The sequence below is a fragment of the Rhamphochromis longiceps genome, linkage group LG15 (genome assembly GCF_057381845.1).
Source record: "Rhamphochromis longiceps isolate RC_006_pf linkage group LG15, R_longiceps_female_GT1.1, whole genome shotgun sequence".
NCBI classification, from domain to species: domain Eukaryota; kingdom Metazoa; phylum Chordata; class Actinopteri; order Cichliformes; family Cichlidae; genus Rhamphochromis; species Rhamphochromis longiceps.
In genome coordinates, this window is record NC_140571.1 from 9,550,994 (window position 1) to 9,574,078 (window position 23,085).

At 40.0% G+C, this 23,085-nt stretch overlaps 1 protein-coding gene across 2 annotated transcripts; it reads left to right on the forward strand.

The window, feature by feature from the left end:
• The first annotated feature begins 77 nt into the window (after positions 1-77).
• flvcr2b (FLVCR choline and putative heme transporter 2b) lies at positions 78-21,711 on the forward strand. 2 transcript variants are annotated; one of them, XM_085381657.1, is made up of 11 exons: positions 80-1,212; positions 4,568-4,709; positions 9,041-9,181; positions 10,488-10,555; positions 10,956-11,059; positions 12,982-13,092; positions 14,580-14,685; positions 15,244-15,355; positions 16,538-16,593; positions 17,555-17,716; positions 21,138-21,711. In XM_085381657.1, the coding sequence occupies exons 1-10, from the start codon at positions 619-621 to the stop codon at positions 17,630-17,632; spliced, it is 1,512 nt and encodes a 503-aa protein (XP_085237783.1). In that variant the 5' UTR covers positions 80-618; the 3' UTR covers positions 17,633-17,716; positions 21,138-21,711. The 2 variants fall into 2 exon arrangements, with proteins under 2 accessions (XP_085237784.1, XP_085237783.1); XM_085381658.1 differs by lacking the exon at positions 17,555-17,716 and having other exon boundaries at positions 78-1,212.
• The last annotated feature ends 1,374 nt before the right edge of the window (positions 21,712-23,085 follow it).

Consider the following 23,085-nt stretch of genomic DNA (forward strand, 5'->3'; position numbering starts at 1 on the left):
GTGTCTATAATCTCGATGTTACAGCGTGTTCAGATACCACGGAGAGAGAGAAGAGTTTTATCTAAAACTCCGCCCTTGTGCATGAGCTTACCGAGTTCGTTTCAAGATCCCAACGCGGTCTTTTAAGTCCGGGTGGAGGGTTATAGTAGCCGGCTCTCCGACACGTGGTACCGATCGGGAAACTAAACTTCAGATAACTATTAAACTGGCATTAAATCATCTGCAGCTCAAAGTTTGTTAACTTTCCCAGGATCTGGGTGAAAGTTCGGGTACCAAAAATATCTTCAGTGCTCAGCCGGGAGGAAATGAACCGATAGATTTTGGAGACAGCCGCAAAAACATTGGAAGCTCGCCTCTTTTAAAAACTTTTTCTCTTTCTAAGCATATATATTTATGTAAAACAGAGTGGAAAGGGAGCTTCTGCTGCTGAATACATATCGTGTTAGGCCTGACTTTCTTTTACGGTAGGTTAGACTTTCCTAAAGCGCTGAATGTTCCTCAATAAAAAAAGAGCGAATTCAGGTTCTTTCACTTTTGTTGAGTGTGGGTTAACAAAACCACAGCAGCTGAGTGCCAAGTTTATTCCCGATGAGTATTACTGAGGAGACCTAGAGGAACATGAGTGAGAAACAAGCGCTGGAAGACACTAAACCAAACGAGGATCAGAGTGTGTGGAAGGCGGACTCTGACAACCATGTCAAGCTGGAGGGGGGCGACGCTGCGAAGCCCAGCGACGTCTCAAGTGAAGGGAACGGCAGCGAAGGACTGCAAGCTACCCGTCTTTACCACCGACGATGGGTGATCGTCTTCTTGTTCAGCTTATATTCGCTGAGCAACTCTTACCAATGGATACAGTACAGCATTATCAGCAACATTTTCACCAAGTTCTACAGCGTCGATGATTTCACCATAGACTGGATGTCTATGATCTACATGCTCACATACATTCCCTTCATCTTCCCGGTAACCTGGCTGCTGGACAAAAAAGGGCTCCGGGTCATCGCCCTCGTCGCCACGGCGCTCAACTGCGTGGGGACGTGGATCAAAGTGGCCAGCGTCAGACCCAACCTGTTCTACGTGACATTCCTGGGACAGTTTTGCTGCTCTTTCGCGCAGGTCTTCATCCTCGGGATGCCATCTAGAATCGCGTCGGTGTGGTTTGGTTCAGAGGAAGTGTCCACTGCATGCTCCATCGGAGTCTTCGGGAATCAGGTAGGGTGTTCGATGCAAAGGCCGTCCTATAGTTGGAAAGTAGGTTAAATTAACGTTTAACCTACTTGAGAATGTATGGATCCTATGTTTAGGCTAATAATGCTAATAACTTGGACCCTGCCATATCTCCAAGCACGTTTGCGTAATTACGCTCGTTTAAGTGACCATAGTGCATCACCAAGCAACAGTACTGGATGCTGGGGATGTGGGACAGCAACAATGCACACAGCGTGGACTGACATGCAAGACAAAACAAAGAGCTACAACAACAAAAACTATGTGTCCTAATTTATATGTAACTTTTTAATGAGCGACAAAAAGTTTCCCAGACTCTTCCACTTTCAGGAGAGTAATAGTAATAGTAATCCCCATCCCAAAAGACAACAACTATATATATATGTATATATATATATATATATATATATATATATATATATATATATATATATATATACACCTTTATCTGCCTTTATGTGTCCAATGGCATGACTTAGGGGAGACATGAATTACAAGCTCCGTTGAATCTACTATTACCCCCAGACAGCAGTGCATTATGTAATAGATAAACCTAGGGCAAAAGTCTGGTCAGAAAGTACTGTACTCAGCGGCATGAACGCATGCATAGATAGATAGCACTGCATTGGACTAAAGATGAGCTAAAAATCCATTAGTGTAGAAAACAAATTCAGAGGTGTAGAAGCATTCAGAGGAGACTGTTTTGAATGTGAATGTACATATGAAATAATAAATATTGAGCACTTCATGTAAGCAAGAGTTAACCAACTATATATATTTTTTCCATTTTGTTTTAATGTTGTTTTGCTTTTTTACAAAAAATATACCCCCTCATAAAAGAGTTCATGAGCTGCCGATGTACCGCTATAAATTAGGAGCAACAGGGCAGTTGAAAATCACGTGAGCTGTCAAATCAGCACAAAGGAGTGCAAAGATCAGCAGTATGCCTTTGGTATCATGAAATACCAAAGTATCAGACTTAACACTAAAAGTTTCTGAACAAGCAACGCTTGAGTCACATTAACATCAACTCCAAGCAAATATCACTGAAATGTCATCATTTCTTACTGGGAAACAGTTGGATACAGTCTGAATAACTAAGAACAAACTGTTGTTCGCAATCTGGGAATCTGCAAACACCTCCCAAATAAACTCAATTTACTTTTTTTGTCTCTTTTATAAAACACAAACATAACAGATGCTTAAAAACCTGATTAGACCACTGTCTAACCCTCCAATACTTTTAATTGGATTCATTCTAAACTGCCTGGATATCAGTGCTTTTCATCCTATCACAGTAGTATAATCATATTCATAATCATCATAATATCATAATATCATAATCATCTAAATGGTTTGTTACATAAGGTTACACATTTAGTGCCCGCAATGCTGGATGAGCAGTTTGTTTCTCCAAGTCTGTTCTGCAGTATAAATTTTAAACAGTTTGCATGCAAAAAAACCTGAAAGATTGGAGAATTCTTGGTATTTTCCCCAACAGAAAACAGATACTTCAGAGTGAACAATAACTAAGACTTTGAAATATTAACCGAAAAACTGAAATGGGTGAACTTTAACAAGAAAAATGGTTAAAGTTCAACAGAGGAACATGTTTTTCTCAGTTATTAGTTAGTTAATGGAAGATATTAACATCCTATATTAACATCACATGACAGGACTGGGTGTAATAAATATGTGGACATGGGGTAAAGGAGCACAGTGTCATCACATGCGAAGGGACCTGGGACACCAGTAAGGCAACACTAATTCCAGCTGCTCTCGCTCTCTGGCATCTCTCTACTGCAGGCAGTTTGAACAGAGGACAGTAAGCTGTTAGGACACAAGCTCTTGAATCTTGAGACCTCTGGTCTCGAACATTTCGGGGGGCCCGTTTCAGGACAGTTGAAATGCCGCAAAACAATACTTTGAAAGGGGACCGTGCAAATTCGGAGCTCAGCGGTGAAGAATGGCTGTGTTCCAAGGCTGCAAAGAATCTTGCTCCAGGCTTTTCATCACTGCAATGGAGTCCAGAGCCTTTTGGCAGAGCGGTCTCCACAGGGTCCTGCTTACACATGGAGACTTTGGGTGACCAGTCGGATTTGGCCCCAAAAGTTGAGACCAAGCTGTATCACCGTCGTTGGTTCATGCTGTTTCTCTTCAGTTTTGTCTCAGCAAGCAATGCCTTCATGTGGCTACAGTATGGCATTATTAGCAACATATTCATGCGTTTCTACAACATTGATGCTCTGGCTATTGATTGGTTGGCCATGATTTATCTGCTCACTTACATTCCACTTATTCTGCCCATCCTCTGGTTCTTGGACAACAGGGGCATCCGGGATGTTGTCCTCGTCGGGTCAGCCTTTAACTGCATTGGCGCTTGGATAAAAATCGGTAGTGCCAGTCCAGATACTTTCCCAGTGACCTTTTTTGGCCAGTTTGTGTGCTCAGTAGCCACAGTGTTTATCCTCGGTATTCCTTCATACCTTGCCTCTGTGTGGTTTGGAGAGAAAGAAGTTTCCACCGCTTGCTCCATAGGAGTTCTGGGAAACCAGGTTTGTGTGAACTCTGTCAGTATTCAGCATCTCTTTTTTTTTTGCCACAGGAGGGTCTGTATAGTGAGGTCAGAGCTGTCTGACAGCTGCCTGTAAATTATGCAGGGCAGACTGGATGTCAGGGTCACATACGACTGCTAATCGCTGCACCAATTCACTTTTAAAGGTCGTCCAAATCTTCAAGTTGTGTGCTCTAAATCTGATTTTAAACTAAGTTATAATGTAACTAGTTAAATAAAATTCTAGGCTCAAATGTCTTCTTCGGATTTATTGGAGCTTTGATATCAATGTCATAAGTGATGTCATCCAGCTCTGTGTACAATTACTTCAGTCTACTTTTGCTTCTCAAGAAGGCGACTGAAACTCTTTCGCCTTCGGTCTAAAACGAAACAGCGAGGCCTTATCTTATTTTCCTAAATCACACAAAAAGAAAACCCAAGAAGTCCTCTACAGACACAAATAGAAAACATCTGAGCAGGAGGTCTGAGGTCAGTTGCAGACTCAGGTCATCAGGTTCAGCAAAGCGGGGTATACCATATGTGACATTTTGCAAACTCAGCAAAAAACCTCCCTGGAATAGAGGAGCCTGTTCTAAATAGAATCATTCAAGGCAAATAACAAGTATTAAAACTTTTTAATACGCACTGTGTAAAGTTACAAGGCATGTAGAAGACATGGAAATAATGGGCTAAAAAAGCTAAGATTTTCAGTGTTTTAATTTAGTGAAAACTGTTTGTGGCACTTGTTTTCTTCTAATTCTGTTAAATTCTTCCATCGTCCTGCAGCTGGGTATTGCAATCGGGTTCCTTGTGCCTCCTATCCTGGTGCCTAATGTGGACGACATGGATGAGCTGGCTCACCACATCCGAATCATGTTCTACATAACGGCAGGAGTGGCTACTTTACTCTTCGTCCTTGTTGTCTTCGGTAAGGTAATCACGAAAAAATAACAAAAATCACAAAGATGGTACTTTCTTATTTCGTTCCGGTGGTTTCTAGCTACACAGACAGCTTGGGTTATATGTGTAATCTCTTGGTGTCTTCACAGCAAAACCAAATTATTGGGTATATTATGTTGGTTGCACTGAAACCCTTAATACTCATCTTCCGATGGGGGTCAGGGTTTTTGATACAATGCATTTTCAAAGAAAAGAGTTGAAGCCTGTGGTTCCTTATTATTTCAAACACGATTTCTAGCTGCTTTGTGCAGCACGAAAGAAACTCTACACAACCTCCACCGTAGTAAAAACTGTGTCCTCAACGCCTCTGCATATAAAATGAAACTTTCCGCATGGCTAGACATCATGAAGCACAGAAGCGTTTTTTTCCCGTCAGGTTTTCGAATTTACATAAAATTGCATGAAAATGATGTTACTGTACCGTGTAACCGAGGATTTTTTGTGAATGGTTAAAGAGTGACATTCGGTGGTGCTTTCGCTCCTGTCTGCTATAAAAGGCTCGGGCATTTTGACATGTATTGTATGAGGTTTTTTCCTACTTCATGCCCGTGGGAATTTCTTATTGAGTAGGCTGACCTCATGAAGGTTTTAATTTACACTAAACTTACACTCTTGACAAGAAGCACCATTCAGTGGACCAAAAAAAGTGCTGACATGGATGCACGTACAACACAAAACCTTAGTTAAAAGGGGACTTTCATAAAAAAAGATATTATTGTAGCACAAGTAAGGTCGTCAGAAGTGTACTGAAATCCATCATAAGTCATTTGAGCTATGGACTTAAGAAAAAGAGAACTCAGCACTTTGTGGCAGAAGGAAGTGACATGACAAACAGCATGTGATTGATGAGGAAAAAATGCTTTGCTGTGTCTTTATATATGATTCCCCTTCAAATGTGGCATTTGTTGTGAAACCCAGAATCATGTGCTGTGCCATTTATGGATAAGATAAAATAACAGTACGAGTGTTTAATCAAAATGCAATAAATATCTTTTACTTTTAAAAACACTGACTTGCTATAAGGAGCATGTATGAATATGCTGTTTTCCTGCAGCGGGGTAGGGAGGGGCGGGGGGCAACGACGGAGGCTGGCGTTCCTCATAAGCATTCTGCATTCCTAAACACAAAAGGATGCTTGTGAAGGAATTTCCTAGTAGTACCATGCACAGCATTTAGACTGACTATACAGTCAGTGTTAGTGCTTTGGCTATAGTCTGCTGTTGTTAATGAAGCACTATGAAATGCAAACCTCAGCTTATTCAGTGCTTATGTGACTGTTCGGTCAGTCACATGGTGTTTGTGTTCATAAGTACGCTACATAATTGACTCTCGCTGTGTCAAATTTGCCTGTGACCCACTAAACAGTTATTTATGGTTCCTAGAGTAAGGTAGGAGGACTCACAATGCCTCTGTTTATGGTAAATACGAGGCTGGAGGTAGATAGTTTAGGTTAATCACTGGGTGAATGTGTAGCTGCAAGATGGCTGCAAGTTGAGTAAATTCCCCTACCAGCACTTTTGTTAATTTATACATTATTATTTGCCCAAATAATGTCATCTGACGTTTCAGAGGGATTTTTGTGTTTAATGTGCTTGAACTGGCTCAGTTGAGGTCAGTAATTGCAGTTTTATTTATTTTTTTTAACATTTCTTACAGGTACTTGTGTTTGGTTGTTTTCTTGCTTCAGCTACATACAGACACAAGTGACACTGATCATCTCATCTTCTCAAAGTGTATTCTCAAAATATCCAACCATTATTAGTGTAGCTTATTAAGTTTTCCAGTCACATGACCGCAAACTACGTGACATGTGCAACAGTGTAGGGTCAAGTGAATTAGACACTAGTCACACAGGCCTAGGAACTGGCCTGTGACCACCTGACAAACTCTGATCGCTAGGGAGAAATATGTATTTCCTGACTGGCTGAAGAAAACCTTCTTGCAATTGCTTTGGTCACTAGAAAAATGCTTCAGTGGGCCGTAGTTTGCACGAAACACATCAACTTGTCTGTAAACACTCTCCAGCTACTCTCCAAGGAAAGAAAACGGTGCAACACAAACTGGAAAGAGAGACTGCTTCCCTTCAAAGGACAAGTTACTCCTTTTAAAACATAAAGCCCAGAGGCACAACTTCTGCATATAAAGCAAAGATTTCCTATTTCTTGTTTGTGTTGCACTTTGTAAAATAGTGCTACTGCTTAACTAGTAGTTAGCGTGTAATTTGTCAGACAAGTTGACATCTTCCTTGTAACTAATGGAACCCAAATCACTGCCAAGGAGGATTTGTTGCAGCACTGTCTTTGTGATCGATTTCATCCACCATGAACCAGCAACCTTAAGGAACCAGTCACCAACCACATGCAATTTATTCTTTGTGACCAGTGGTTGTATCACATTCAATATAGCACACAGCCCTCAAGCAATGTGGGCACATTCCTCATGACCAGTGGTTAAATCATTTTCAATATGAAGACAACTGTCAAGTATTATGTGTATGATAACACACAATAAATCTCTTATATATAAAAAAAAAAAAAATAGCTTGTTTGTGGGCTAGCATTTACATTTTTTTAAAGCGAGCTATTGTGAAAAACTTTATATTTGCAGCTTTTTTATTTTGGCATTATTACTGTGACATTGTAGTTTTGTTTTTGGTTCTGAAGATGAATATGGCCATATTTGGATAAGAGGACATGCATATTTTTGAGCTAGCACTAGCTAGCTTGCAAGCTTGCTTCATAAGGTGTTGATGAAAATTTTGACTTACTGTCTACCTATCTAGAAAATTTGACTCAATAACCCAAAGTTACATATCTCAAAAAGTTCCACTTGCGTACCTTGAAATTTAAACGTACTTAGAAATAACTTTTTTCTGTGGCAGAAGTAAGCTAACTTTAAAAGTTATTATGATATAATAATGGATTGGATTTATATAGCCCTTTTTCAAGGCACCCAAAGCACTTTACAATGCCACTATTCATTCACACACTGGTGTAGGCAAGCTATGATTGTAGCCACAGCTGCCCTGCGGCAGACTTACAGAAGCGAGGCTGCCGTACCGTGCCATCAGCCCCTCTGGCCAACACCAGTAGGCGGTAGGGTAAAGTGTCTTGCCCAAGGACACAATGCCCAGGACAGAGAGCCCAGGGATTGAACCGGCGACCTTCCGGTTACAGATACGCTTCCCAACCCCCTGAGCCCCTACCTTTGGCTATCAAAAAACAGACTTAAAACAAATATTCTTCCCGGAAAAACTCAGCTAAGCTCCATGCAGTGCCTTTTAGTTTCAAAGGCCTAGACACAAGCAGTACAGCTTGGCAGACATGTTGCCTCAAACCCAGACTTATCTACTTGAATGTGGAAAGTGCCATAATTCTAATTTCAGTGGCCACCAGAACATAAAAACTGCATACTTTGAATAACTGTTAATATTTAATAAAAATGCTTCAAAAGTTTGGCAACTTTACACCCAAATGGGGTCATTTTTTTCTGCTACAAGTTACCCATTACCCACAATTTCACAACATTATAACTTGTGAAGTGCTTGTGATTTGGCACTTCTGTACTGGCTCAATTTTTGAGTCACAAATGTTGCTATGTGATTTCAACACATATAACTCATCCCAGGGTGGCAGAGGAGGTTTTTTTTCCCATTATATATATATTTTTGGAGGCCTGAAGTGGCAACACTGTGCACAGTTATAAAAAAGGAAAATGTTTTATTGTAGGGCCTTGATTTTTGGATCTGCTGACATTTTAGCAAGCAAGGGATGTGACTTATGCTGTTCCTGGTTACTCTAGTGTGAAACTTGACACCAGGTGGCTGCAGTAGTTTAATGACACATATATACTAGCTCACCCTCATGCATATATGCAAGATGCCATGTGTGAGGGTTGTCCTGCTGGCAGGACCATCTGTAGTCCTGCAAAAGGGCTGTGAGTCAGCAGGGCAGACAGAGTCCCAGGATTGAGAAATTTGCATAAACTGTGAGGTGAGAGAAGATGCTTAGCTTCTGCCTTTCTTTAAAACAATCGTATAAGTTAAACTTGGAGACCGTCTGCTTTGACATATGACTACTTACTGTTCACTGAAAAAGGAGGCCCTAGGGAGGAAATATAACCCTGAATATAACCCTGAACTTATTTCTACCACTTAGCATTGATTGATCCTTTGAATATTACAGGTGGACGTATCCACCAATAGAGTTGCTTCTTATTGCTTTCCAGTTTTCATTGTAAGTGTGCAGACTGCTGCTGTTTACTGTGTTTCACACTGTTGTCGATCTTTCCACATGTCAGTTTTCCAGGAGCGTCCTAAAATTCCACCGACTCAGGCCCAGGCCACAGCTCGCAGCATTCCACCAGAGCAGTACTCCTACATAGCCTCCATCCGAAACCTGCTGCGCAACAAGCCCTTCATGCTCCTCGTCGTCACCTATGGTTTGTCATTACTGTTCTCCAAATTTTTGTTAAATTATGTTGTCATTAACCTTTTAGAACGGGCTAAAAGACATTAAATCGTACGTTGCATAATTCAACATTAGAAATTCATGAAAATATGTTAAATGTTTTTAGAAGGCGGATTTTTACTAAGGTAGTATAAATTCCCATAACCATGGTTGAACAAGCCATCCCAAGTGAAAATGATGTTATCTGTGGTGATTCCTCCACAGATATCGGGTAGAATCACACCTGAAAATTCCCTTCGTAGTGCAATGGTGTTTATCTTATCGCAGATTACGTAGTCCTCAGTCATCAGCTATGACAGTATTCCTCGAGAAGATAAATTGGATTTACCCTAAGAGCTCCAAAGTTCATTTATAACCTGACAATTTTTAACACGTGCGTTCGGTCAATGTGACCTTAAGATCCCGAAGATCAAAGATTTGATGAAGTGGAAGGAGTCTGAGATAGGAATTCATTTATTTTTGGGAGCTCTTGGTTACTTGAGCAAACAAAAAACGGAATGATAAAGTGTATTTTTGAAGAGATAAAGAAAAAAAATATAATCTAGGTTTTATGTTGCTGGAAATTGAATGTAGTTGCATTTTGGCACACAGTTTAACCAGTAACTCAGTAATCTTGAGATTGGATAAACTGGGAGGGATATGTTTCATTATTTTATACTAGTAACAAAAATAATACAAAAAAAAAAAAAAAAAAAAGTACAAATATTATCCCAAGGTGCATTCTTTGTTGGGGTTTTCTTGTCATGTGTCTAATCTTTCTACTAATATGTTTCTGACTCTCTGATTATCACACCTGTCCCTGTCACTTTAACTGAGCTGTAGCTGTAGTGCAGGGGTGGGGAACTCCAGGCCTCAAGGGCCGGTGTCCTGCAGGTTTTAGATATCACCTCGGGTCAACACACCTAATCAGATGATTAGTTCATTACCAGGCCTCTGGAGAATGAATCATGTTGATGAGGTCATTTAGACATTTAAATCAGCTGTGTTGGATCAAGGACACGTCTAAAATCTGCAGGACACCGGCCCTTGAGGCCTGGAGTTCCCCCAAGCCTGCTGTAGTGTTTTATTTTTTAGGTGGGGACGCATTCAGTACACATTTATCCTCATTTTAGAAACTACTCCGATCAGGTTTATTAGAAACAACTACTAAACTTTTTCATCATTCAGTTAATGATGTTAGTTTCATGATTCCTGAAAAGTGGGAAGGTGAAAGATATTTTTGTCCTGTGTTTTTTTCTGATTTCAGATTTTATTTGATGTTATTCCCTATTTTGCAGGTCTGAACGTTGGTTGTTTTTATGCTGTCGGGACCCTGCTGAACCGCATGATCATCGTGCATTACCCTGTATGTCCGTTTCCTCTGCACTCATCTCAAATCATTTCTATTGCCTGTAACTCTAGTGACTCTTCAACAAATGAATAGTTAGACTTAAATAGTCAAGTATAAGGTTTAATATTATAAACTAATGTAACTTAAGTTCAATAAACAACACTGTAATAACAGATTTATCACAGCTAAACCAAGTTTGGAAGTTTGTTCGCTTACAAGCTCAAACCAATGCTATATTTAAGGCATAGGTGCCATTTCTCTTAAATCATTTTATAAGTTAAACAACAGGAAAAGGGAGCGATCTTCTCTGTTTGTAGTACTAAAAAGGTGTGTGCAACCTCCTTGTGTGGATCTCTAGTTAATGCTTGTAGATATACAGTTTTTGGGCGCTGCTCATTGTTCTCGGCTTTTTTAGGGAGAAGAAGTGAACGCCGGGAGGATTGGCCTCACCATCGTCATCGCAGGGATGGTCGGCTCCCTCATCTGCGGCGTTTGGTTGGACAGAACGAAAACGTACAAGTAAGGCGAACATCGAAAAGGGAAAGTACATTAGCAGCAGTTCTTCCACAGGGGGTGTTGTGTTTTGGGAAAAAGAAGACAAAGGGACGTGCAGAGCAGGAGATAAAAATCAAACGTTATTTGTAACGAAACAAAAAAAAAACAAAGCGATGGGCTGATAATCTAAAAACTTACCACTTTTTCCGTGCCACCAGAAAGCAGCCAAATGAGTGCTGTTTTTTTGGGCCTTTTTCACCTTTTTTGACAGACATGGTGAAGAAAGGACAGGAAAGCAGAGGGAGAGAGAGAGATGGGGGAGGACATGTGGCAAAGGGCTGCAGGTCAGATTCGAACCTGGGCTCGCCGCTCGCAGTCGTATGGAATGTGGTCGCCCGCTCAACGCACTTTGCTAAATCGGCACCTGATTGTTTATTGTCTTCTCCCTTCTGAACTTGGCGTCCTGCATATCTTGTGTTGCGTCTCTATATCTGTTTATTCAGGTGCAGCATCCTGCTACGGCAGCGACCTCTGCACTCTTCCTCCGGCCCCATGTGCTCTCAGGCTGTGTGGTGACAGCAGTGTCCACCCAGTCGACTCCCTTCTGTTGTAGCTACAACAGCTTTGTATTGCAAATGAGGGGGAAAGCAATAATGTTTAGCTTTATTGTATAATTCCCCACATTGTAATTATGCTATTACATTGTAATATTTATGAATGGTGTTCATTCATAAGTTTATGTCAGTTTATATTTGAATATTATTACCAGTTCTACAGGACTGCATTTTTCATGCTTTAGTATTTATTTGTTATGAAGCTTTGGATGTATAAAATAAGCTTTCTTTGAGACTGTGTGTTTAGGGGAAGCAAACAGAGGTGGTGTTTACCTTCAGTGTTTGTCGCCCATTGTATTGAACTGTGAGATGTGGGCTCACACGAGGTGTGGAATCCACTTCCTTCCTCTCAATACATTTACAAAGGCCTTATTTTGTGTGACAAACAGTAAGGCAAACAGAAAAGGGTACCTGCTATTGAAAAGATTACTCCACAGCACACCTAGTGGCAAAATATTGACATTGACGCCCATGCAGGCAGCAATCTTTTGCTGTCAATGGACAAAAAAAAATTATAACAGCCGTTCAGCCTTAATACAGGTTGTCTGAGGTAGGGTTGAGCTACACCCTTGCACCTCCTCTTTTCTCAGGCATTAAAAATGTTATCCCTCGACATTTGCCCGTTAGACTTTGCTCCGTTTTTCTTTGTTTGTTTGATTTATGTCAGATTTCTGATTAATAAATGTGGCATACATGAAACAGGATAGGAAGCAGTCTTGCCCACACATAAAAGATTTTGGAGACACAGATTAAATGAAATGCAGGGAAAAAGTATACCCTCGTGCTACAAACATAAGCTGAGGGATTTCCCTCCTGGAAAAGCAAGTTAGCCAGCCCACATGAAGCTAAAAGCCAAAAATGACTTGTGGTTAGCTGTGTAGGGTAGGTAGGAGCATTCGTTTTGTCTGGTGGGTGGAGCACAGAGGAAAAAGTGAAGGAGAGAGAGCTGGTTTCGAACCCTCCAGCTGACTGGGGCCTCTCTGTGTGGTGTCTTTTTTTCTTTGCATGTTCTGCGTGCAAAGGTTTCCTTCCACAGTCCAAAGACATGCATGTTTGTTAATTGGTGACTGTACACTGGTTGCCTGTCTCTTATGTAATAGGCTGGTGCCTCTCGCCAGATGACACCTGGGATACACTCTAGCCCCCATCCCCCCCACCCCCAGAGACCCGAAATTCTCTAAATTTCTGGCAAATACTTGCTGCAGCTTTACGTTTTGTTTCTTTTACTTGCAAAACTGCCGCACTACGTACTGTTACATATGTGTGTGCAGTCATAATGATCACTGCTGTGCTCACAGTGACATGTATTACTCATGCTCTTCTTTTCCCCAGGCAGACGACCCTTGCAGTCTACCTCTTGTCTCTGGTGGGGATGATCGTTTATGCTGCTACACTCAGCCTGGGACACCTCTGGGTGGTTTTCATCACTGCTGGAGTACTTGGGTATTCTTTTATTGTTTCTTCTAACATTTTGGTTTTTTGTTGTTGTTTTTTTACACAAGTAATGTCATTAAAGGACTTTATTTCTACTCATTTACTACTTTGATTCTACTTCAGAACACCTTTATTTCTGTGAATCGAGAGAGAACAAACGCCCCTCATGAATATAAAAATTTTGATAGATACTGTGGATCTGTAAAAAAAACAAAAAACCCAAAAATAACAAAATATGGAATGTATCTGTAGTAGGCAAGTGAGTGGGCTATTGTATTTGTACATTTTAAAAGTATGTATAAAAGTATGTGTGCACACTTTCGATTCAGCCGTTAAACCATGCAGAAATCTTCCGTCATGTCCTAAATTCTGCTTCTGGTCATTTCCCTTGGCCCGGTACCTCTGTTGACATTTGCAATAATAATTTACAGCCCTGGTTGTTTCAGCTTCTACAAACATGTAGACCCTACAAAGTTTAGACAAAGGCCTGCATTTGCACCTAAACTCATGAGAAAAGGAAAAATGTCCTTATGTAAATACATAAATATGTGCATATATGTGCATTAGTTTAACTTAACTGAAATGTGTTTTATCAAGAAAACCCCCTCGCAGTGATGTTTTCCTGGAAGCCCATGCTGCAGAGCAAAACAAAGCAAAACAAAAAAATAGAGACAGCGAGAGTATGTCATATAGTAATAATGGTGCAGGATTATTTCAGATCACAAAAATAAAAATACATAACCTCTATGAACTGGGAAAACCAAACCATTTAAATATTTATGGGGGAAATCATCTACTAGGTTTCCTCTGGGTTGCCTCTCTCTTCTTGGAATTAAAAAACAATCTTGTTCATCCAGTTTAACCTTTATGTGGCTGTGAAATGATTACACCCTCAGCAGCACACAGTGATCTTCCAAATTGGAATTCCTTTCCTCTGGAAGTGCATCTGCATGATCTATGGCAGACATAACTTTAGCCTTGTTTTTTTTAAACAGGATTTTTTTAAAGAAATGTGTTTGACATTAAAGGTCAGCGCGTCTGCTGCTTTGTAGTCTCCGTATCATATTGACAGAAGAGAAGAAATGTGTCTGTCTACTGACTCAGACTGATGTGTTTTGCTATTGCAGCCATGTCAGAGGCTTTTGATTTGAGTTTCACTTGCTGTCACTTTAGTGGAAGAACAACACCCTGCTGTTGAATGAGAAAAAGAATCTGATGTGACTGGACTGCTTTGAAAAACCTGCTGTTCCTGTATAAATTCTCCAGTGTTATTAACTTGAGGCAACATGAGTGTTGATTTCCTGGAAGAACAATCAAATGTTGTAGGTACAAAGTGTCCATGCACTTGTCAGCTAACATGATAAGGGGCATTTTATTGAACGGAGCAGGTGTCCTGTTTACGCATTTACACGTATAAAACTGTAGCAAAAAAGCGAGCAGCAATTAAATAAACTCACAAATTCTTTTTTATCCCTTTTGTGGATCCTTGTGTCCAGGTTCTTCATGACGGGCTACCTGCCACTGGGCTTTGAATTTGCAGTCGAACTGACATACCCAGAGTCAGAGGGAACGTCTTCTGGCCTCCTCAACTGCTCAGCACAGGTACAGATCAATGTTTTCAGTGTGATAGCAAAAAAGAAGAAAAGAACCAATGAAATGATGGATGTAAGCTGTGTTCCCTCCATGGAAAAAGTGAGTCATTCAGCCTGTTGCTCTGGAGGAATTGACTCACTATACTGTAAATGCAGGTTTTCACGGGAATTTTGGATATAAACAATAAAATGGGATTTTGTTGACGGCTGGCGTTGCTTTGGAATAACGTGCTTTTGTGGGGGGGTTTGGCATTATGAGGCAATTTTGACTTCCTTGTTTATATATTTATTTCGTAGTTTTGTTTATGCATTTGTAATGCCTGTTCATAAGCAGGCAAGACAGATTCTCTCAACATCACGGCAACTGTGCGTGATATATTTGCAAAAACTCAGTGTGTAGTTGAGCTTCCTTCATCTGGTGCATAAACATATTCGCCAGCTGCAGAAGATCCAAGATGCATGAAAATAAAAACCGAGTTCAAGGACGGGGTTTGCTCTTTATCCTTCCCGGGTGCGTGCAAGCGCTAGCTTTAATCCTAACTACCCCATGTTCTGCACCCACACACAGGTGTTCGGAATTATATTCACCATTTGCCAAGGCAAGATCATTGACAATTACGGCACGCTGGCAGGAAACATCTTCTTGTGTGTCTTTCTTCTGATAGGCACAATAATGACAGGTAAGACCTCTGTGACTGTGAAAAATACACAGTTTTGAGTCATAATAGAGTACTGATTTAATGTCACACATACAGAAATGCACAAGAATTGTCTTTGCTGTCACTTTATCCTGTTACGAGTTTACTAATACTCCTATGTAAGAATGTCACGTTCCTAGAAAGCAGGACTTAGTTATGGTGTAATTTGGAGGAATACTTGAGAACATAATGCTATTTTTTATTGCACTTTACACATAACAGACAAATTTGTCACCTCTTTACAAGAAGGCTGTCTGCAGCTCAGATAAAACAGAGTCTGCGGCTTGAGGTGGCATTCTGCGTCATTCTTCATCATCGCTAGGAAGAGATTTTCTTTGAAATTAGAGAACAACAAAGCTGTATACAACTAAACTGTTCAGAGGGAGGAGTGGTGAACATTTTCTTAAGCCCTGGAACCATTTAGTAAAGACAGTGCATAGCTCTACAGACACGCACTCGGCAGGGGTGTGTTTTCAGGTAATAAAGGTGATTTCAAAACCACTTAGGAGATTTTTCATGACCCATCGATGGGTTTAGCAGCAATGTTTAACTTTTTAAAAATGCCTTAACCTTTAATGACACTTCTTAAAGGTCAACAGACTGACTCACTAACTGCTTTTTGTTCATATGAGTAAACTTCTTGTTGTGGTCATGAAGTTTTAAAAGAAAAACAAAATGTTTGTAAAAAAACAAACAAACAAAAAAAATCCGCCCTGCTCTCCGATTGGTGATAAACCTTTGTATGAACGTACATGAAGGCACCATTAGAAGGCAAGGCTGTGATTGTTTTTGTGAAATAGTCTCCTCCTTCCATGAAAATTGAAGTTAATTATTAAATTACAATCACGCTGTTTTTTTTAATAATTGCTTTTGACCGGAGTTTCTCAGCAGGCTTAGTTGTTTTTAGATTTGCATTGGTAGCCACACACTCTTTGAAAATAGTTAACAAGGTGTCTTAACTTGAATGCCACTATTAAGACTTGAACGTGTCTGTGCATAGGAGCCACCTACTGGATAGTCACTGTTATTACTTTGTTTCAATAAACTGTTTAACTTGTGTGAAGTAATACGATCCTGTTTTGCTTGTGTTCGTCTCTGTGTTTGCAGTGGAGGATCCATCAGCTAATGCAGACTTACCCTCTCTCTGTCTTTCTTTTTTTACAGCTTTAATCAAGTCTGATCTCAGGAGGCAAAATGCTAACCTGCAGGCCAAAGCAGCCGTAAGTTTTGAAGCAAGCCAAGGGTGTAGCGCTTTGTTTGTTTGTTGGGGATATGAAACAAAAGCGGTGGTACTATGAAGTCAAATAGGCCTTTTCACGGAAGACATTTTGACATGTCAGTGTAGGAAAAGCATTTTATTCTTCATCCTTTGGCTAGTACCATGTACTGCAACAGATGCCATAAATAAAATATTTTAATAGTGTGTCAAAATGTCTACTGTGAAAATGATCCATGTGTTAAGTGTTTGTCTGTCGTGAGCGATAAGTCACCTGTGCATCCCGGGCTCCACAGAGGAGGACTGTTTTTTGCCTTTGTCTTCTGTGATCCTGCATGTCTGCATCAGTTTAGCTAAAAGACGCTGTTGAATATTCACTGACTCTGTTGGCACTCTGCACATATTCTTATGTAAACTTTTATGGAACTTGTCAGCCGTTATGACTTTATGGTTGCGATTTTCTTCTGTTCTTAAGTCATTCTGTCACCATACATTTCTTTCTCTTTCTGGGTGGGTCTCCAAGATCTGTGGTGAAGTTGCTGATAAGTGCTTAAAGTTTAATTCCTCACATATATATAAATGTGTTTCAGTCTCTCAAGCCATCTTAAAAGGAGTCAAATTAAACAAATTTTTAGCTCAAGATTTTTATACTTGGACTCTACTAAGACTTCTTCTGATTGGCTGCCCCTCACAAATGGAGCATTTAAATAGCAGGTGTCTGTTTAAGATGACTATGTTATTATTATTATGAACACAGAGCCAAGCTTTGTGAAAACTGAGCACTTAGAACACAGTGAAGCCTGAGCTTTTTGTGTACATACTCCGGCCTCACTATTTGAAGCTGATTAGCACGAGCAACCACTAAACATATATGTGTGATCAGATTCTGGTGAACTTCACTCCAGACTGGAGCCCCACTCCTCTATAAACACTGAATGAGAAGTGATCAAAAGCATTTGTTTTAGGCGGAGAGGCACAAGTCAGGACAAGACTACGGAGCCACATCGCTAATCTCCGAGCAGCAGACTTCTTCTCAAGCCTGATCAATAAAACTTTTCTGCTTCCACAAAAAAAATAAAAAATGAAAAAAAATCTCAAATCTTAGCTCATCATAAAGGTGCACAAAGGTAGGAGCACAAAGCAATCACCACACACTGCCACTGATCAAGAGCACCTGCTGTACACCCTTTTCACTGTTACACCTGTTTTACTGTCTCTATGTGTTTCTGAGGATCGTGCAAAAGAAATCATAATTACACAATCATGAAAATCATGTGATTTTTGATTCTTCCCCATGAAGCCCTGCTACTGATTTTCTCAGTAGCAGTTCTACTAAAATCAGCTAAAGTCACTTAAGGACAATTAAGTCAGCTGGGGGTAATCATTAACCCCTGCATGAACCTGTTGATTCCAAAACACTTCCTCACATTGGATTACAGCTACTTCTAACTATCCTATTTTTGAACAGCTGACTGGCTTAAACTTTCCTCATAAATGCGAATGGCACTTCCATATAGAAATAAAACAGCGCGGCTTATCACAGTAGGAAATCAAGAACGAGATCATACAGCTCATCATGCTGTGTGATTCACTTTAGTGTTCTTGTGTTTTAGGAGGCCAGTGTGTGAAGTTGCTGCCCGTGGCATGGCTTTGATTGGATTTGAATCACAGCGTAGTGTTTGTGATTTTTCAGATGAAGTCAGCGCGGTACTGCTAATTTTCCTGTTCTTGCATGTTGTTGCCTTTGCTTGCTTACAGCGCTGTCCTATATCCTACTAATACCACCAGAGATTTCATCTAGTTAAAAGTATGGACGCTCAACATGAATGGAATAAAGTCCTTGCTAGTTGGATCTTTACTTAATCCTTTTTTTCACTCCATCTTTGCTTTAGTTATTTAAAATGATGAACATGTAATGTATGTGAAAAGAAATTAAAAATGACATTATAGCAATAACCAGTCTTTAACAATAAGAAAATGTTGTTAACTACTACAGGGAGTGCAGAATTATTAGGCAAGTTGTATTTTTGAGGAATAATTTTATTATTGAACAACAACCATGTTCTCAATGAACCCAAAAAACTCATTAATATCAAAGCTGAATGTTTTTGGAAGTCGTTTTTTGTTTGTTTTTAGTTTTAGCTATTTTAGGGGGATATCTGTGTGTGCAGGTGACTATTACTGTGCATAATTATTAGGCAACGTAACAAAAAACAAATATATACCCATTTCAATTATTTATTTTTACCAGTGAAACCAATATAACATCTCCACATTCACAAATATACATTTCTGACATTCAAAAACAAAACAAAAACAAATCAGCGACCAATATAGCCACCTTTCTTTGCAAGGACACTCAAAAGCCTGCCATCCATGGATTCTGTCAGTGTTTTGATCTGTTCACCATCAACATTGCGTGCAGCAGCAACCACAGCCTCCCAGACACTGTTCAGAGAGGTGTACTGTTTTCCCTCCTTGTAAATCTCACATTTGATGATGGACCACAGGTTCTCAATGGGGTTCAGATCAGGTGAACAAGGTGGCCATGTCATTAGTTTTTCTTCTTTTATACCCTTTCTTGCCAGCCACGCTGTGGAGTACTTGGACGCGTGTGATGGAGCATTGTCCTGCATGAAAATCATGTTTTTCTTGAAGGATGCAGACTTCTTCCTGTACCACTGCTTGAAGAAGGTGTCTTCCAGAAACTGGCAGTAGGACTGGGAGTTGAGCTTGACTCCATCCTCAACCCGAAAAGGCCCCACAAGCTCATCTTTGATGATACCAGCCCAAACCAGTACTCCACCTCCACCTTGCTGGCGTCTGAGTCGGACTGGAGCTCTCTGCCCTTTACCAATCCAGCCACGGGCCCATCCATCTGGCCCATCAAGACTCACTCTCATTTCATCAGTCCATAAAGCCTTAGAAAAACCAGTCTTGAGATATTTCTTGGCCCAGTCTTGACGTTTCAGCTTGTGTGTCTTGTTCAGTGGTGGTCGTCTTTCAGCCTTTCTTACCTTGGCCATGTCTCTGAGTATTGCACACCTTGTGCTTTTGGGCACTCCAGTGATGTTGCAGCTCTGAAATATGGCCAAACTGGTGGCAAGTGGCATCTTGGCAGCTGCACGCTTGACTTTTCTCAGTTCATGGGCAGTTATTTTGCACCTTGGTTTTTCCACACGCTTCTGGCGACCTTGTTGACTATTTTGAATGAAACGCTTGATTGTTCGATGATCACGCTTCAGAAGCTTTGCACTCACTATTTTTGACTTTTCTGAGCCTGTCAAGTCCTTCTTTTGACCCATTTTGTCAAAGGAAAGGACGTGGCCTAATAATTATGCACACCTGATATAGGGTGTTGATGTCATTAGACCACACCCCTTCTCATTACAGAGATGCACATCACCTAATATGCTTAATTGGTAGTAGGCTTTCGAGCCTATACAGCTTGGAGTAAGACAACATGCATGAAGAGGATGATGTGGACAAAATACTCATTTGCCTAATAATTCTGCACTCCCTGTATCTTCCATCTTCATAACTGATCTTCTGCCTTTCTTTAAGAGAAAATCAAACCTGTGAAGGTTTTTTTTTTTTGTATGAAATCTTTTCTACTGATTTAACAGTTGCATCGTTTTTGCCTCCCAGTACGTTGTGATTGTGGCGAAAAACTTTCAGACATTGATTTTTGCAGTTGCATGTAAAGTGTACACTGGATTGAGGCGCACTTTCTGCTGCTGTTTGTGCAGTGCCATGAGGATTTTCTTTCCCTTTTTTGCCCTGCAGACACATAATTTTATCTTTAAGTTTTCTTGATCTTTGAGAGTATTTCTTGATTTCCACAGCTGGTTTTTTACTGTTGGTTTCCGGTGAAATTTGCTCTCATTTATGATAATAGTGTTCAGTCAGCTTCATCTTTGACTCGAGTGTCACAAAGGTTTTGAAGAGTCAGATGGTTTACGGCTCTTGAACCTATCTTATCTGTTAATTAAGGTTCATTTTACAAGTAAGGAATGTGATAAAACCTTTGCACGTGGCCCAATCATAGATTGTTTTCTACAGTACATATAAGGGTAAACAAAAAAGAAAATTAACACTTGAAGCGTCTCATCTTTTGCCTTTCTGTCCTTTGTTGTGTATTAACACAACAAAGGACAGAAAGGTGAAACATTTATATTTATTTATATTCACTGACATTTTTGCAGTGCTTAGATATGCTCTAACACATAGCACAACTCTTTTCTTTCACATTTAACAAATTCAGCTATATATAGGCTAATTTATCTGGCTTAGGGTGTTTCTTTACATAGTGTGTATGAATATGCGCATAAGCTATCATTACGTTTAGCTGAGCTTCAAGACACTACCGTGACCTGGATGACTGAGAATGTACACAGATGTGTCAGGCTAAAGTTTGTCATGACTCCAGAGACTCTTTTGGTGGAAGCTAGCCCAAACAGACTAAAGTCTACAGAGACAAACTGTGTTTTTTGTGTTGAAGGCATTAAAAAAAACCTACTGATCTGACCCATCTCTTTTGATTTCCAGGAATCTTCCGAGTGGCACAATGGAAGCCTGAGTGCATCTTCTGTTATCATCGAAGCCAAGCTTTAGACACAAACACACTAACAAGCCTCAAAAATGACCGTGATCTCATCCCTGTTATAGTGCAAAGGAAGCCTTTAGATCAACTTGATGGCTAAAAAAAGCTCTTTGATCTGTATAATTACATTGAAAATAATGTCACTAATCAGAAATATTTTTGTAATATTTAAATATAAATGTTATGAATGAATCTGCGAGACAAATCTGAGAAACTTTTGTGCATCAACAGTTTTATTGGTATAGTGCACTGCTGATTATGTATATGATGAAAAATCTTTTTTTCACTATATGCAATATGTAAATACAGTGTAGGATTTCTAGAAATTTTAGGGAGAGATTTTTTTTTATGAAATTAGGGAACTATTTATTTAGAATTCAGGGAAAGATTTAGAAAGGTTCTCTAATCCATAGCTTCTACTGTGAGGGAAGAACAGGAAAAATATGATGAATTAAGGTTGTGTAGTATTTTTGTAACAATCTTGTTTTACTTTAACATGAAATAAAAGCATTGCATAAACATTTTGATTCATTTGTTTTTTCCTCATGCTTGTTGCATGCAGAAACACAGTGTGCTCACCGTTACAGCATAACTCAAACACAAATGCACCACACCCATCACAGGCCTGAGAGTAGAGACATGCAGTATTGTTACTGTTACACAGTTTTAGTGTTTAAATCATTTTTAAATGGAGGCATCTGACTAGACCCAAATTCGTTCTGCAGTTTCACAAAGATCTCATCAAAATACAGCCGGAGCCAGAAGTAAAGTACTCGTCTAAATGACAAGAATGACCCAAGAAGACTTTTTGTCGTAGCCTTTATCTCCACATTGTGACATCAGTCTGGCATTACAATAACGGGAATAAGACACGGAGATAGCCTAAGTTGATAGAGGAGCTGGTGCCATTCATGTGAAACTAACTGCCACGTAAAAACTGATAGTAATGAATCTGCTATTGAAATGTGTCATTCTGTTATCTGGATCCTGTGAACTGATAACACGGTACTGAGTTGTGTTTAAAGATAAACACATTACTGTCTTACAGTACACAAATCTACACGCACACGCTGGGACTATGGTTCCCCAGGAACTATAGTCTAAGTTGCTGACGAGAAGATGAAGTCATATGTGGGTTTTAACTTATCTTGGATAAATCAAACAGCACATGGCAGAGCCCAGCATTCTTCCTGGTCTGATCTAAACCGAGACACTGTTTGAAAATTGCAATTCAAACGTAAAAGGCTGCTATGATAAAAGGTGGCAGGTACAAATGATTCCAAATGCAAAATGTCTGTGAAGGTTCTCAGTCATCCAGGTCATCGTAGTCAAAGGAGCTTGCAAAGAAAAGCGTCTGGACTTCTTTAAGTTACTTGAAGACGTTTCACCTCTCATCCGAGAAGCTTCTTCAGTTCTAAGGTCAAATGGTGGGGAGTCCCAGATTTAAATTCCTTTTGCATTTAAATTCCAAATGCAAAAGCATGATGTTTTTCTGTCCTTCAGTGAAACAGGGAAGCACATCATACCCATCTGTTTGCTCTGATGAATATAGGATTCAACTGGATCACAGATTGCCATTGTTTATCCAAATTCCACTTTACAAATATACATGCAAGGCTTTGTGTACCTCATTCGACCACACGGTGGTAGCAGTGTTACATAAAGACAGGCACAGGATCGTCTGGGGGGGAGCAAAAAGAGAATTCATTTACATTTTGGGGGCTTACTGATTGCAATGAAATTAACTTTAAAAGTGTCTGGTGCAGATTAACCTGATAATATTTATCTTATGCATAAAGCAAGATGACAATGGTGAACTTCTCATTGGCATGAAGAGATAACTGGCCTCTGAGCAGTTTTGTTATGAGATCATCCTGACTTAAGGCCAGTACT

Bases quoted from the DNA above. Each gene is read 5' to 3' on its own strand.
- flvcr2b (XM_085381657.1), top strand. From the start codon at position 619: ATGAGTGAGAAACAAGCGCTGGAAGACACTAAACCAAACGAGGATCAG. The intron at 4,710-9,040 runs GTAAGGTAATCA...TCCACATGTCAG, and splicing joins CTTCGTCCTTGTTGTCTTCG to TTTTCCAGGAGCGTCCTAAA. The intron at 15,356-16,537 runs GTAAGACCTCTG...CTTTTTTTACAG, and splicing joins GATAGGCACAATAATGACAG to CTTTAATCAAGTCTGATCTC.